We start from the raw sequence: 15,627 nt of genomic DNA on the forward strand, positions 1-15,627 counted from the left end.
AATCAAGTTTCCCCATCTGTTGGGTTTGCCTCATCCACTCAATGTTAATTTTTCAGTTGTTTGCAAGAACAATTTAATAACTGTTGAGAAAATGGAAAATGATAGGCACAAAGGGAGCAAGGAATATAAGAAAAGTCAGCTTTAGGTTTCGTAATACTGAAAGCACATTCTCTCCATTTACAAACAGCTCACTCCGGTGAGTGTGTGCTATTTCCTTAAGACCCTAAACCAGCCTGGCCAGGCGTGGCTCAGCGGTTGAGCATCAACCTAGGATCCAGGCGATCAGGATTCGATTCCCGGTCAGGGTACATGCCCGGGTTGTGGGCTCGATCGATGACTCTCTCATCATTGATGTTTCTATCTCTCTCTCTCCCTCTCCTTTCCTCTCTCTGAAATCAATAAAGATATATTTTAAAAAAAAAGAAAAAGACCCTAAACCAACTCCATGTATGACTCAGTTTTATCCAATACCTACAGCACTCTGTATTTGCCTTGCTGTTTCATAAGGAACCTAAAATGACTTAGCACCACGAGCTCCATTTGCCTCTGTTTACCACAAATAGAAATAGCCATGTAAAGCAAAACGTCAAAGTTCCAGATTCCCATGAGTCATTCTCTGAACTGAGAATGACAGAAAAAATTTTCAGAGAAAAGCTTTCAAATGGCCTATACACAGAAAATACTTTGGCAATAACGATGCCTGAAAAAACCTTGCAACCATCTCTGAGTAAGAAAATTCACAGAACAGCTCTGTAAGCTATTTCAACATGACAAAATGAAAGTCTCATGCACTCCTGCTGTTCTTGATCAAGTACGACAATTTCTTCCCCTCCTACAGACATAAGGGATTAAAATAGTAGTGGTGTTCAACACACTCTACTTAGAAAAGTACAACAAACCTCAGGATGAGCCAAGGAACTCTGAAAGAGAAAAAATCTCATTCCTTACCTGATATTAACCAATGCATGGGTCACCTTGCTAGCAGCTTCTTTCCACTGGCCTGCATTGGTAGAAAGCCTCAGGACTGTACAGAAGGAAAGAACAAAAATCTGTCAGACCCCTGATATAAAACACAAATATGAAGATGAAGACACATCTCAGAATAGCACTATTAGAATAACCAAACAGAGCCTGTGCCAATTTTCTGTTTAAAATGTCCTCATCCTAACCCAGCTGGCATGGCTCAGTGGTTGAGCATCAACCTGTGAACCAAGAGGTCGCCAGTTCGATTCTAGGTCAGGGCACATGCCCAGGTTGCAGGCTCAATCCCCAGTAGGGGGTGTGCAGGAGGCAGCTCATCGATGTTTCTCTCTTCCATCAGTGTTTCTATCTCTCTCTCTCTCTCTCCCTTCCTCTCTTTCTAAAATCAATAAAAACATATTTTAAAAATAAAAATAAAATAACATGTCCTCATCCTAGAGCAGTGATTTTCAACCAGTGTGCTCCAAGATTTTTTTAAACATACAAGACCTACTTAGTCAGGGGCACTGAACTCTTTTCCCTTAGATCGTCAAATAAAAAAATGACAACAGCCAACACAACAGCCATCCGGTGTGAATGAATCAAAATTATAATGAATCAAAACCTTTTTTTTTTTTGTCAGATTGGCAAAAAAATAATTTATTTTTTGGTGTGCCACAGAATTTCAGTAATTAGTTTATGTATGCCATGAGATGAAAAAGGTTGAAAATCGCTGTCCTAGAGGAAAATATAAGGGCTTATTTTCAACAGGAATTTTTTTCACTTTCTATCAAACTACTCTGCCTTGGATTTCCCTCCCTCCACTCCTCACTAAAAGGCTTCCATACTTAGTTTTTGCATTATTTCATAATCTATACTAGGGTGGTGATATGAAAATAACCTGGCTGCCACATTAATTATTTCCCTAATGGCCAGGGCTGATTTAGTGTTATTGGTCAGCTGAGTTAACTGTCCTCTCCTGCTTCATATATACCTTTCTCCTAAAGGTCTAACCTAGGTCAAAAAGGACAAATAAGCTTGCTAGATAGAGGGTGGTTATGTTTTAATCAAGGAGTAACCTGTTTTAGCTCTCCTGACTTAATTGTGTGACCTGCAACATGAATCAACAGGAATATTCTTCCCTTCTCTGACCAAATTCTATCTCTTTTCCACACTTATCCCCAGGAGTAGAGATGACAGAAATATAGAACATTCCCTTTTAGCTATGAGCTTCAGGATCATACATTATAGTACCTATACCATTTTAGAAAAGAGACAAACCAGCAATGCTCCTTAAAAGAAAAAAACACATGGTGGGTGCTTCAAGTATTTGTTTTTAATGAATTAATGCTAATAAGAGCTAAATATGTAGTGAGTTTACTATGTGCCAGGAACTGGATAAAGCTGTGTTATATGCAATATAGCATATAGATGAGAAAACTGACACTCAGAGGAGACAAGTAACTTATCAAGGTCATTCATACATTTGAACCTGGAGGGAATGACTCTAGAACCTGTATTTATAGAGTGAGTGGTTAAGAGTATGAACTCTGAAGCCAATTATCCAAGTCCAGCCCCTGCCACTTACTAGATGATAATAGCAATACTCATATGAAAGGATTACTGTGAAAATTAAATAAGTTAATATATATAAAGCCTTAGATCAGTGCCTGGCACATAGTAAATGCTATATAAGTATTAGCTACTATTAATTTAAATAGACTGCCTCCCAAACAAATGAATGAATGTGCCTGAGACTTTCCCTAAGGAAGATGGAACCTAACTAATGTTAAGAAATGTGTAAACAATTTGCATAGGAACTTTATATCTGATTATCATTACTACTTGCTCCTAATCAGTACTCCTCTAGCAAGAAGAGTAGTAGCAGCAGCTCTATCAGACAAAGGGCTTTTGGCTGTAATATGGAAAGAAAATTCATGTGGTTGCTCTCCATCTGTTCTAGCAATATCATTTTTATAAATTCATACTATTTTATGAAAGAGAAGAGAGAAGCCTTAATAAAACATATTACCAGAGTGCTGCTTTTCTAATTTATAAGATTTAATGCAGGGGAACTTGGTATAGTTCCAAGTTAGAGCTCTACAGTCTGAACTCAGGTTTCACCCAGTGTATGTGCAAATCTATTCAAGTAATAAATAAAACTGTTTCAGCAGGTCAGACATAACTTTTTCAACTCAAGTGTGAGAACTAGATGTGTTTGTTTTTCACTAGATCCTCCAGTAAATCATAAGTTCTCTGATGGTGCGAACCTAAACGTGGAATTAAAATGAATTTTCTATTCCTTACCTCACAGAGGTATTTAACTCTGTCTACAGATTATTTCTCCATAACATCCTATCAGTTCTGTTCCTTAGTGAACAGATGCCTAGATGACCTCATCACTGCATTTCCTTTGGAAATGCCTTAGGCTTTTACATTCTTTCCTAAGTTACCAAATTTAAATGCAAAATTATTTCAAAATGCCCAAAAGCCTCAAGCTAATATAATCATTTATGTAGTAAATTACGATACACAAAAATAATATATTATGCAGCTATTAAAAAGTCATAGCAAAAACTGGAAACAACCATAATTTCTATGAAAAAAAAAAGTTACATAAACTATACCCATACTTAGCAAGAGAGAGAGACTCAAGAAAATTACCCCCAAAATAGGAACATGTTTTATGATATATACAGTGTGGGGCAAAAGTAGGTTTACAGTTGTGAGTACATAAAACACAGAGTTTATTCTTGTATGATTATTTATTAATTATTGTATTCTTTTCCATATGAACAATGATATGCCCATAAAACTCACAACTTAATGAAATAAATTCCTTGAAAGACACAAACTTTTAAAAGTTACTCCAGCCTGGCCGGGCGTGGCTCGGCAGTTGGGCGTCGACCTGGGATCCAGGTGAAAGGGGTTCGATTCCCGGTCAGTGCACATGCCTGGGTTGCAGGCTCGATCAATGACTCATCATTGATGTTTCTGTCTCTCTCTCTCCCTCTCCTTTTCTCTCTCTGAAGTCAATAAAGATATGTTTTTAAAAAATAAATAAATAAAAAATAAAAGTTACTCCAAAAGTAATAGATAACTTATATAGTCCTACATCTATTAAAGAAATTAAATACATAGTTAAAAATCATCCAAGAAAGTAAATTCCAGGCACAGCTGGCTTCACTGAAAAATTCTACTAAACATTTAAGGAAGAAATAATATCATTTCTAAATAAATTCTTCCAGAAAATAGAAGATGAGAGAACACTCTTCAATTTATTTTATGAGATCAACATTATCTGATACTAAAGCCAGGAAAGAAAATGACAACTATAAACCTACTTTTGCCCCACCCTGGATATCAACAGAACAGAATATAAGGTCCAGGAATATACCTATCTATGTAAGGTCAATTAATTTTTGACAAATGTGCCAAAGCAATTCAATGGAGAAAGACAGTCCTTCCAACAAATGGTGCTGAAACAAGTGAACATCCATATACAAAATGTGAACCTCAATCCAGTATGAGTAGGTGAGTAAGTAGGAGGGGTGGTCAGAGAGGAATGAAGAAATAAATGAACACACAAGAGATGAACAACTACTAAGAGGACAAGTCACAGCTTGAACCAGCTCATCCAACTTCCTTGTCCATCTTCACTGCCATAGCCTCTGGAGAATTAAGCAACCCATGAAAAACTAAATAATTTGTAGCATTGAAAAGAAAACTACAAACTTGTATACCCCAAATAAATCAACCTGAAATGAATCTTAGACCTAAATGCAAGGTTCTAAAACTATACAACTTTTAGAAGAAAAGATAAGAAGTAATCATTTTATCCTTGGGTTAGAGAAAGATTTCTTAGATACTACACAAAAAGCACAAACCATAAAAGGAAAACTTAATAAACTGTATTTATCAAAATTAAAAATGCCTTCAAAAGACATTGTTAAGAAAATGAAAACACAAGCTACAATCAGAGAAATTATTTGCAAAACACTTATCTGATGAAGGACTAGTATATAAAATATACAGAGAAAGCTCATATCTCAAAAATAAGAAAATACACAACCCAATTCTCCTTATAGAAGAATTCTAAATAATTTATGTAGATACTCTCCCCTTAAGGAGGTGAAACTTAACCACTCCACTGTCAACTTTACCTTTACTGTTGGCTGCATTTAGTGACTTGCTTCCAAAGAATAAAGTATGGAAAGAAAATAAAACACAACTCTGCAGAGAAATTGCAAACACTACCCTAATCAAGTGATCAAGGTTAAATCACCATTGAAAAGTCTTGTTAATAACATATACCTCTGATGTAATGAAAAGGCCACTCTGTCCCTGTGACATTCTTCCCCCAAATCCACAACCCCGGTCCAACAGTGAGTAAATCATAAGACAAACCCAAAATGAGGAAGATTCTTCTCAAAACTGTCAAGGTCATGAAAAACAAGGAAACACTAAGAAGCTGTCAGAGAAGAAGAGACTAAAGAGACATTATGACTAAATGTAATATGGCAACATGGATAGAACCCTGGAATACAAAAGGGACATTAGAGACAAAATTGGTAGAATCCAAATAAAGTCTAGAGTTTTGTTTAGTGGATTTTTTAAATTGTGGTAAAATGTACATATTATAAAATTTACCATCTTAACCAACCATTTTTAAGTATAAAAATGTGTTAAGTATACTTACATTGTTGTGAAACAGATCTCCAGAACCATTTTCTTAGAGAACTGAAGCTCAACACCTATCAAAAAACCCCTTTGCACCCTCCCTCCTTCCCCCACGTAACCACCATTCTACTTTTTATATCTATGTATCTACTTGCTTTAGATACCTCACATAAGTGGAATCATAAAGTATTGTCCTTTTGTGACTGGCTTATTTCAGTTACCATAATGTTCTCAGTGTTCACCCACATTGTAGCATATAACAGGATTTCCTTCCTTTTGAAGGCTGCATAGTATTCCATTACATGTATATACCACAGTTTATTTATTCACTCATCCATAGATGAACATTTGCGTTACTTTCATCTCTTGGCTACTGTGTATAGGGCTGCTATGAAATAGGTGTGTAATTTTTTTTTAAATCAGAAAAAAATCTGAATAAACACTTCACCAAAGGAGATATATGGATAGCAAATAAGAACAGGAAAAGATGTTCATCATCATTATTCATCAGGGAAATGCAAATTAAAACCATAATGAGATATTGCTACACACCTATAAGAAGCCAAAAAAAAAAGTGCTGGCTGGGATATGGAGTGACTACAACTCCTACACATTGCTGAAGGAAATGTAAAATAATACATCCGCTTTGGAAAACAGTTTGGTAGTTTCTTATAAACATATACTTATCAAATATCCCAAAATCCTATTCATAGGTATGTAACCAAGTGAAATGAAAACGTGTGTTCACACAAAACCCTGCACAAGTACATTTTTTTTCCTTTTTCCCCCCTCACTTTATGTGCTTTAATATATTTTATTGGAATCCTTTTGATAAAACCAAGTACTTGTTTAAGACAAAGTATAGAAGTAAAAGCTAACTGATATTTAAGTGTTCCCAAATGTCTAGGCAGTTTTTTCTCTGTTGACAGCTGCTCACACTGGCTAATGAATGAAAAGATGTAAGTTCCTAGGATCTGCCCAACACCAGATAGAGAGCATCCTTGGTATCAGCAAAACCCATAGCAGCCAGAAAGGACTGTGGCTCTTCCTGTCATAGCCTGAAGTGGCAGGAACCATTAATTACCTAGGCATCCCAGGCATCTCAACAGCCCTTCTCCAACAGAAGGCTTTCGGTCTCCCAGGTTAGTGGTGAATCTCTGTGAAGGGGCACTGGCTGGGCTGCCAAAACTCATGCTTTACTCAAAAATAACACTCCGGTGGACATCCTATAGCCCCTCCAAGCACTGTAGACCCGCCCAAGAACCCGGGGTCTGCAGCAGTAAACAGTGCTCAGATGGCCGGGGCGCAGGGACCGCCACCATCCCATCTCTGTGGAGAGCAGGCTGGCACCACATGACACCCACATGCGTTACCAAGCACCTCTCACACAAAGAGGACAAGAACATTTATAGAGGCTTTATTTATAATTGCTAAAAACTGGAAACCTCCCAAATGTCCTTCAACTGTTAGATAAACTAAACTGGCATATTTCTACAATGAAATATTATTCCATAATAAAGAGAAATGAACTACTGATACATGCAGCAACATGGGTGAACTTCAAACAAATTACTCTTTAAAAGAAGCCAGACTCAAAAGACTATATGATCCCATATATATATATATATATATATATATATATATATATATATATATCTTTTTTTTTTTTTTAAATTTTTAAATTTAAAACTTTTTCCTTTTTATTGAATTTATTGGGATGACACTGGTTAACAAAATTATACAGGTTTCAGGTGCACAATTCTACAACACATCATCTGCACACTGTATTGTGTGTTCACCGCCCCAAGTCAAGTCTCCTTCCATCACCATTTATCCGCCCTATACCCTCCTCCACCTCCCTCCACCACTACCACCACCACCACCACCACTGGCAATCACTACATTGTTGTCCATGTACATATGTATTTTTTTTTAGAAAAGGCAAAACTATGTCGACAGGGAACAGATCAGTGATTGAGGGTGGGTGGAAGAGTTGATCTCACAGGAGCACCAGAAAAATTTTGGAGATAATGAAAGTCCTATATCTTGAATTTCTGTGGTAATTACACTTCTACATGCATTTGTCAAAACTCAGAACTGTACATTAAAAAGGATAAATTTTACTATATATAAAATACTTTGACTTAAGTCAAAACACTTGACTTAAAAAAATGCTTTTTCCATCAGAAGTTTTATTATACTTCATACAAAATGGAGAGAGTACTAAAACATGATATCTCCGTTTGCTGTGCTTGATTTAGTGAACATTCCACTTTCCTATTTGTGTTCTCCAGGTTAACATTTTAATACCCTTGGCAGATTTGAGCATTCCCAGATATCCTCTCTTATCTTGTTGCTGTAGCTACAAGGACTTATCTCATTTGACTTTGTTCATGGCCAGGTTAAGCAGGTACGACAGGCTTCTATAAAATATCTCCCCCACTCCAACTCTCTTTCCTTTCCTCATTGAAAGACATCTTTATTCATCTATTAATGGGTGCTGAAGCCTGGAAAGTATATGTATGTGATAGCTTCACGTACATATACATATGTCAAAACTTATCAAACATTGTACACTAATTTATTTATTTTAATCCTCACCCAAGGGTATTTTTTCCTTTGCTTTTCAGAGCGAGTGGAAGGGAGAGAGAGAAACATTGATGCTCATGAGAGACACATCGACTGGCTGCCTACCGCACGTGCCCCAACCAGGGCTGGGGATCGAGCCTGCAACCGAAATACATGCCCTAAGCCGAAATCAAACACAGGAACCTTTGCTCCACGGGCTGGCACTCTAACCATTGGGCAAACCAGCTAGGGCCATATACTACTTTAAATGAGTGCAGTTCATTATATATCAATTATACCTCAATAAAGCTAATAAGTTGGGGATTTTAATAGGCAGCTTTAAGTGAATTTCTGTTTCTGTGCAATCTATAGAAATCTTTCCTGACTGTTCAAACTCCAGATAGATTTAACTAGACTCTCTACTCAAACTTACAGGAATATATGACCTCTTTCAGAAATATAAACTGGGGCAAAAGTAGGGTTTTAGCTGTGAATATGAAAAACATCGAGTTTATCCTTATATTATTATTTATTAATTACTGTACTATTTTCCATATGAACAACTGTAAACCTACTTTTGCCCCACCCTGTAGTTATACTCACTATGGCCAAAGAGTAAATTTTCAGTGAGCCAGTCACCAAAAGATCTGCAAGAAAGATTTTTATCTAATGCCCACTTCCTCTTGTAAGTTATGCTAAAAATACATAGGTACATTAAAACTCCTTAAAATCCTGTACCTTCTCAAATCACACAATGTTCTTCTTTTGGAATCCAAGCTCTTCTACTTGCCGCTGTCAATTCCCACCCACTCTTTCACTCCCATCTCACTGCATTAACTAAATCCACAAGCCTCCCTATTCTCTCTTTCTCCCCAAACTTAAAGAAAGGGCTACAGGGCTGCTAACTAGCTTTCTACTAAGATGAATTTTGAGTTCCTGAAGGCAAAAAAGTCCACATATTCCTTCCTATTGCCTGAGAAGAGGAGACCACTATATTTTTATGCCAAGTAAGGGCACCAAGCAACTACAGAATCTTTTGTCGTCTTTTCCTCTTATATGCTAAAAATCACAGCTGATGCAGAGAGAGGAGCAAAAAGAAAAAAGAGGAGAGAAGATTAAAAAGAAAAGACAGCTCACCCATGGAGTATAGGTTGTCAAAGCTCTGGTGCATGCGGATAATCTCATAGTAGAGTTCATCATAGCTGCTGGGGGTAGGCAGGAATGTGTCGCCATATGTGATAAACATATTAAATAGGTTCACAATCTAAAAAAGAAGCAAAAGCCCATATACAGGTATCACACTATGAAGACTAGAAGGGTATTATCAGTCATATCACTCGTACTGCAGCCAGCTCTTACTGGCTTGCAAAAGCTGATTGTTAAACTTGCAGGAATTTTGTGAGCTGGTTGTTAAACAAAGCCATTATTTTTTAAAAATTATATAAACTTATAATTCAATAAGTTATATTAATATGAAGGTAATAAATAAAAACTCAACACTTCCTAATTACTTTCTTTTAGTATTATTTATGCTCTTGAGATTAATTTACACCTCTTACACCTGGTGTGGTGGGAATATCATATAATGGTGTGTTACTGCTCATCTTTTCCCAACTCTGCATTCAATGATGTCACTTTGATAACTTTAGAATTGACCATGAAGAATGTAGTTTTACCATGGAAATCAGCAAAATACATAAATCAGGACTTTTCCCCCCAAAATGTTAAACACTTATGAACACACTGGGTAATATACTAAAAAGACAGTAAAAAGGCACAATGCCGCCTGGCCAGTGTGGCTCAGTGGTTGAACATCGACCTATGATCCAGGAGATCGCAGTTCAATTCCCAGTCAGGGCACATGCCTGGGTTGTGGGCTCAGTCCCCAGTGGGCGGTGTGCAGGAGGCAGCCAATCAATGACTCTCTCATCATTAATGTTTCTATCTCTCTTTCTCTCCCTCTCCTTTCCTCTCTCTGAAATCAATAAAGATATATTTAAAAAAAAAAAAAAAGAAGGCACAATGCCCTCCCACTACTCCAAGTAACTAGTCAGATAAGCAGGCATCTGCAACGTCACTCAGAAACCAAGTGCAGTCATTATGGAACCACTCATCTGGCTGGGAAAACCTCTAGAGGCTTTGCTATGTACCAACATAGGTCCAGTAGTATAGTAGCCTCTCAGTTGGGATCAAGGTTCATACTCATACACAGAGATCTGACCTATACCTGCTCCTGCCAGACAATATACTCTCATGAAAGAGAAAGAGTCCCACCTTGGCTAGTGTGGCTCAGGTGGTTAGAGCGAAGGTTCTCGGGTTCAATTCCCAATCAGGGCACATACCCAGGCTGTGGGGTTGATCCCTGGTTGGGGTCCATATGGGAGGCAACTGATCAATGTTCCTCTCTCTCTCTCCCTTTCTCTTTCTTTCTAAAATCAACAAAAACATATCCTTGGGTGAGGATTTTTTAAAAAAAGAGCCCTAGCCAGCTTTGCTCAGTGGTTAGAGCGTGAGCCCGCAGACTGAAGGATCCTGGGTTCAATTCTGGCCAGGGGCATGTACATCAGTTGCAGGCTCGATCCCCAGCCCCGATTGGGGCACGTTCAGGAAGCAACCAATTGATGTGTTTCCCTCACACTGATGCTACTGTCTCTCTCTCCCTCCCCCCCCACCCCCTACTTCCACTCTTTCTGAAAAGCAATGGAAAAAATATCCTCAGGGGTGAGGATTTAAAAAAAGAAAGAAAAACAGTCCCAGATTTACCAAAGACATAGGTGAGAGTGGAGAGCGCCAATATAGAGATTCTGATCCAAAAGGAAATTAAAGCCTGGTTCCTCCTATGGCTTAGTCCCCAGAACCCAGCCCCTGTTTCAAACAAGCCCACTTCTGCCTTGGGGTATATCTTCAGAAAAAGAAATAGTTTTTGGTTACTCACCATAAGGGCTAACATAAAAATGTTGTGTTTGGCCAAAAGTACAGTCTCATTTGACATAAGGAACTTCAGCAAATTTATCAATGCTAAAAAAAAAAGAGAGAGAAGAAAAATAAAAGACATCAACAAGCTATTCAAAGTATAATCAATTAAGTTAGATGAAAGCCATGAAAATCAACTAGCTCTACAGAAATCCAAACAGGGCAAAAATGAGTAAGTCACAGCTACTAAGCACTTTTCAAAAGCAGGTAAGGTGGGTGTATTTGAAGAAAGTACTGACCTTCCCAAGCACATGTCTGCTTATCCGTCCATAGAAGGATTTTAAAAATCTTCTTTTTCCCACTTCTTAAATAGCACTTAAGCTTAGAAATTTGACTATAAAATCCATCATAAGTGTTCCAAATTTACTCCAGCATGGTTATTTCCCCAACAAATTTGTTCAATTTACAAGTCAAAATGAGGGTCGCCCTCTCACCGTAGGCTGCTAGCATTTCATATCACCAAGTTTTAGCTGTGTCTGTTTCAAACATCATTGCTAAGAGGGACATTTTTCAATTCTAATTGGACACCAGATGTGCCAGCTATTTTGTAGAACTTACACCTGGGCTTCAGCTCAGGGTGGGAAGAGAGCTCATGAAGAGAAAAATAAAGCTCTTAACTGTTCTAACTGTTCAAACAAAAGCGCAGCTCTGCTCTGTCCTTTCTCAACCGTGACACTTACCGAAAAGGTCCTCTTTCTTCCTGGCAATCCTTATTGAGGGGAGAGATTGCTAAAACCCAAACAATCTCAGTAAAGATAGTTTCAAGTCCCTAGGTTAGCAGTGCCGCTTTAAAGACATTTTACAAAAATGTTAAGCATAAAAGAAATTATCAACTGCCTTATACTCTTTCACCAAGGACTGTGAAATGAATCCTGCTTCTGTGCTCCTCATGACTACTGGCTGTCTTAGCACCCCTATTTAATAAGAAGCTATAAAGAAGGGGTTTGGCAGCTGCCAGCAATCGGTGGTCCTCCTGTCTTATTTCCCTCAACCCTCCTCACTTCCACAGACACAAAAAAAGGCTTGACCTCTCCTTTTCTAAGACGATATCTGCTTCTTTGCCAGCAAAGAAGTCCATTCTCCCATGCTGTCTCGTTCTCCCATGCTGTCTGAGCTTTGTGTGAAGTTGACTACTCTTAGAGAAGAGACATGGGCTTTGATTTGAAACAGCAGGGAATAATGAGTAGGAGTAAAACTCTGAACACTTGCTGCCTGCCACCCCTCACTCTCAATCCTCTAAAAGCAGAGGTACAGTAAAGCAGCAGCAGGCAAGGATAAGTACAAGAGACTGTCTACATTCTGTTTACAAAGACTGAATCTTCCCCTCAAATAGCAAAAGGGCCTTGCTAGGGATGAAGGAGGGAGGTATCCTCATTTATGAACTCTTCACTCCTGCCCCAACTCAAATTCTTTGAGGTTTCATAATGGAAAGGCAAATGATAGGCAGCTAGACCTTTTGATATGGCGTGTTAACAAGTGATCTTTTCAACTGGACGGGAAAAAAAGCTCCATGGGAGGCCATTCTGGATCACACAACCTGCTTAGCTCCTACCAGGAGCTCAGATAATGAAGGCGACTAGCTAAAATTCATATAAAACTAACCCAGACCAAACCTCTCTCATTAACGAAGATCACTTTGCTGAGTTATTTAAGAGCTGCCCACTCCAGCTCCTACCCCAGAGCTTAGACAAGCCTGTTAAAGGATGGATCACCTGACAATCACACTCTATAAACTCACAGGAGAAAAGAGGAATTGATGGGTAGCACATGTGGCACTCTGCAAAACATAATGGCCAGAGAAAGACAAAGCAGCTTTTGCACAAATCCAATCAATGAGGACTTTTGTCCCCAGTACACAGAGCACAAAGATGCAACTTCAGCAGTGGTTATGTGATAATTAAGGGACACAAAACCTGGAGAAAAGGATGTGGAAAGAATGATTTATTGCCCCTCTGCTGGACTACAGTTAGTCTTGATCTCTGGGATTCAGAGTCAGGGATGACAAATTGATAAATATTAGGGGAGGAAGAGAGCAATTCTGGCACAGTCCAAGAGGCAACCTGTGTCCCAACTGCAAGAGACATCAGCAGAGCTGAATAGTAGTTAGGAGAGTCTGGCACTGTAATACTGAGTCAGTGCCAGGGAGTACTTGCATTCTGCCCCTAAAAATTTAGGTCAGACCCCCACCCCCTTCAAAAAGAGTTAAGGTTTTATCACCTAGAAGTAGCCATTCTCAACAGGGAATTTAATAGGCAGCCAAAATGAACAAAGCTACCTTAAAATTGGCTCCCACAAGCCTCTGACATCAGGGACCACAATTCCTCTCCAGCTGAGAATGCCTCAAATATTTCATGAAATTGTGCTTTTTTTTTTTCTTTCATCATCTCCCTGACTTTGCACTCATTCTACCTACCAACTGTTCAGTGTCCTTTGCATCAATACATACATATTATCTTCTATCCTCTCACCTGTGATGAGAGTTCTAAGTCTGTGAGGCTTCAACATAGCTGATTATAGATTTTTTAGAGCTCAAAAGGATATTAAAAGTCATTTAATCCTATTCCCTCATTTTTGGATTAGAAAATACTTTCTCTCCCCCTAACACCCCAACTAGCTAGGTACTAAACTGGAACTAGAACCTGGTCTTCTGTTTAGTGTTCTTTCTACCATTCCATTAAGATTAAACAAATAAACGTGTCAGATGGCGTTAAATGTTAAAGGGAAGGAAGCTTACCTATAAACGGTATGCTTAAACTTGCTGACTCTACTGTTACCAACACTTCTCTGGACTCTGGTTTATAATTTTCTCCACCTACTGGCTGCTCCAGGTTATTTTCATTTATTTGGTTCCCTTTTTCTCTTAGTCCTCAGCTACTTAGAGTACAGGTGTTTACCACCTCATTATTACCTCTTTCTACTTCTCACTCTCAACACTAAAGCCTCTCAGTAGCTTTTTTCAGCATAAACCACCTCAGCAGGCCCTTTATAGCTACTCTGATCTCTCTCTTTTTTATCTCACCTCTCACACACCTCTCTCCATTTCTCTGTTTCCTCTCCTAGTATCTTAAAAAACAAAAAATCACAAAAACAGCATTTAACTGTCAACTAAAACTGTTCCTATTTCCCTCACTCAGAGTCACCACCTTCAAAATTATATACTGCACATGGAATGTAATTGGATCAGGATTTTAGAGGGAGGCAAGATATCCCTTTTTTTATGCAAAATCTGAACTGAAACAAAAAAGTGGATATAAACAATTTATAGCCAGACTCATTCATAGCTATTATTGTATAGAGTTCTGCATAGGGTTTAACTACAGGCAAAAAAGAGAACAGCTTCATGTCAGGGGCAGGTTCAAGGACAATAAAGAACTGGCACTAAGGATCTCAGTGCCAACACACAAGTAGCACAGAGCTCATCCAGGCTGGCTCCTGGTTTACCACTCTCCACCCACACACATTTTTAGAAAACTGCCCTTGATCCACTTGTCTACTTGATGCCATCTGGGCATATTACCAGCCAAACTGTTTCAAACACTGTCACAGAAGTAGAAGTATATTGAGAGAAGAGTTAAGATAACTATAATACATAAGGAGTTGGTTGTATAAACATAATATTGTTAATTAGTCATATGCCTATAAGAGTTTGGCATTAAGTACAATACATGTAGTCATTATAAAGATAAGGGTGCACTTTTTTTCTTTTTAATTTAAACCTTTGATTTATTGTTTCCAATTTTTAAAGAATAATTTTAAAAAGTAAGCAGGGCAGGGGAGAAGGGGCTGATACAAACTCTTCTTCACGAAAGACTTGACCCTTAATCTGAGTTATTTCCAAAGAATAGCCTATGTTATAGAAACTCAATACTGAGTAAACAGTTTTGCCCATTAGGTGAGCTGTGGCCGCTCATCCTCGCAAACCAGAATCACACAGCTTATTACAGAGAGTATCTTTTTTGTCAAGGACTTGGTGTGTGAGACTTTCCAGGCCTTAGTAAGCCAATCTCGTTGGCCCTCATCCTCCACAGCCTCAGGAGTGAGGAGGCTGCCCCAAAGCACCAATGCCAAACACATCACACAGAGAAATGCATCATATATTCCTCCTGAGTGACAACAACTACAATACCTGTGCCATAAGCTCACAAAGTATCACAAACCTTCCCCTTTTCTACTGCCCTCTACCTGATACCTTAAGAGACACTTAATTACAGAAATCACTTCCCCCAAATTGCATTCATTTTTTTCAAAGAGAAAAACACAATGGTCACAAATGGCAATGAGGTAACATTTATTAGGTGTCTGCTAGATGCTAGGTATTATGTAAAGCACTTCAAGTGTATTATTCTCACTGAATCCTCTTAACTATCCAATAAAGTAGGTATTGCTGGTCCCAATTTACAGCTGACCAAATTGAAATTCAAAACGGTTATATAAATTGCCCAAAGC

At 38.3% G+C, this 15,627-nt stretch overlaps 1 protein-coding gene across 6 annotated transcripts in view; it reads right to left on the minus strand.

The window, feature by feature from the left end:
* The window catches only part of ARMH3 (armadillo like helical domain containing 3), a 140,032-nt gene that overhangs the window by 63,189 nt on the left and 61,216 nt on the right, over positions 1-15,627 (minus strand). For all 6 annotated transcript variants that reach the window (XM_081157379.1, XM_081157383.1, XM_081157380.1 and 3 more), the window contains 3 exons: positions 11,144-11,226; positions 9,346-9,472; positions 949-1,024 (listed from right to left, as the gene is read on the minus strand). In XM_081157379.1, coding sequence (XP_081013505.1) covers positions 949-1,024; positions 9,346-9,472; positions 11,144-11,226 — 286 coding nt within the window. The remainder of the gene's footprint in view (positions 1-948; positions 1,025-9,345; positions 9,473-11,143; positions 11,227-15,627) is intronic.

Source organism: Miniopterus schreibersii (genome assembly GCF_964146895.1).
Source record: "Miniopterus schreibersii genome assembly, chromosome: 14".
Lineage (NCBI taxonomy): Eukaryota > Metazoa > Chordata > Mammalia > Chiroptera > Miniopteridae > Miniopterus > Miniopterus schreibersii.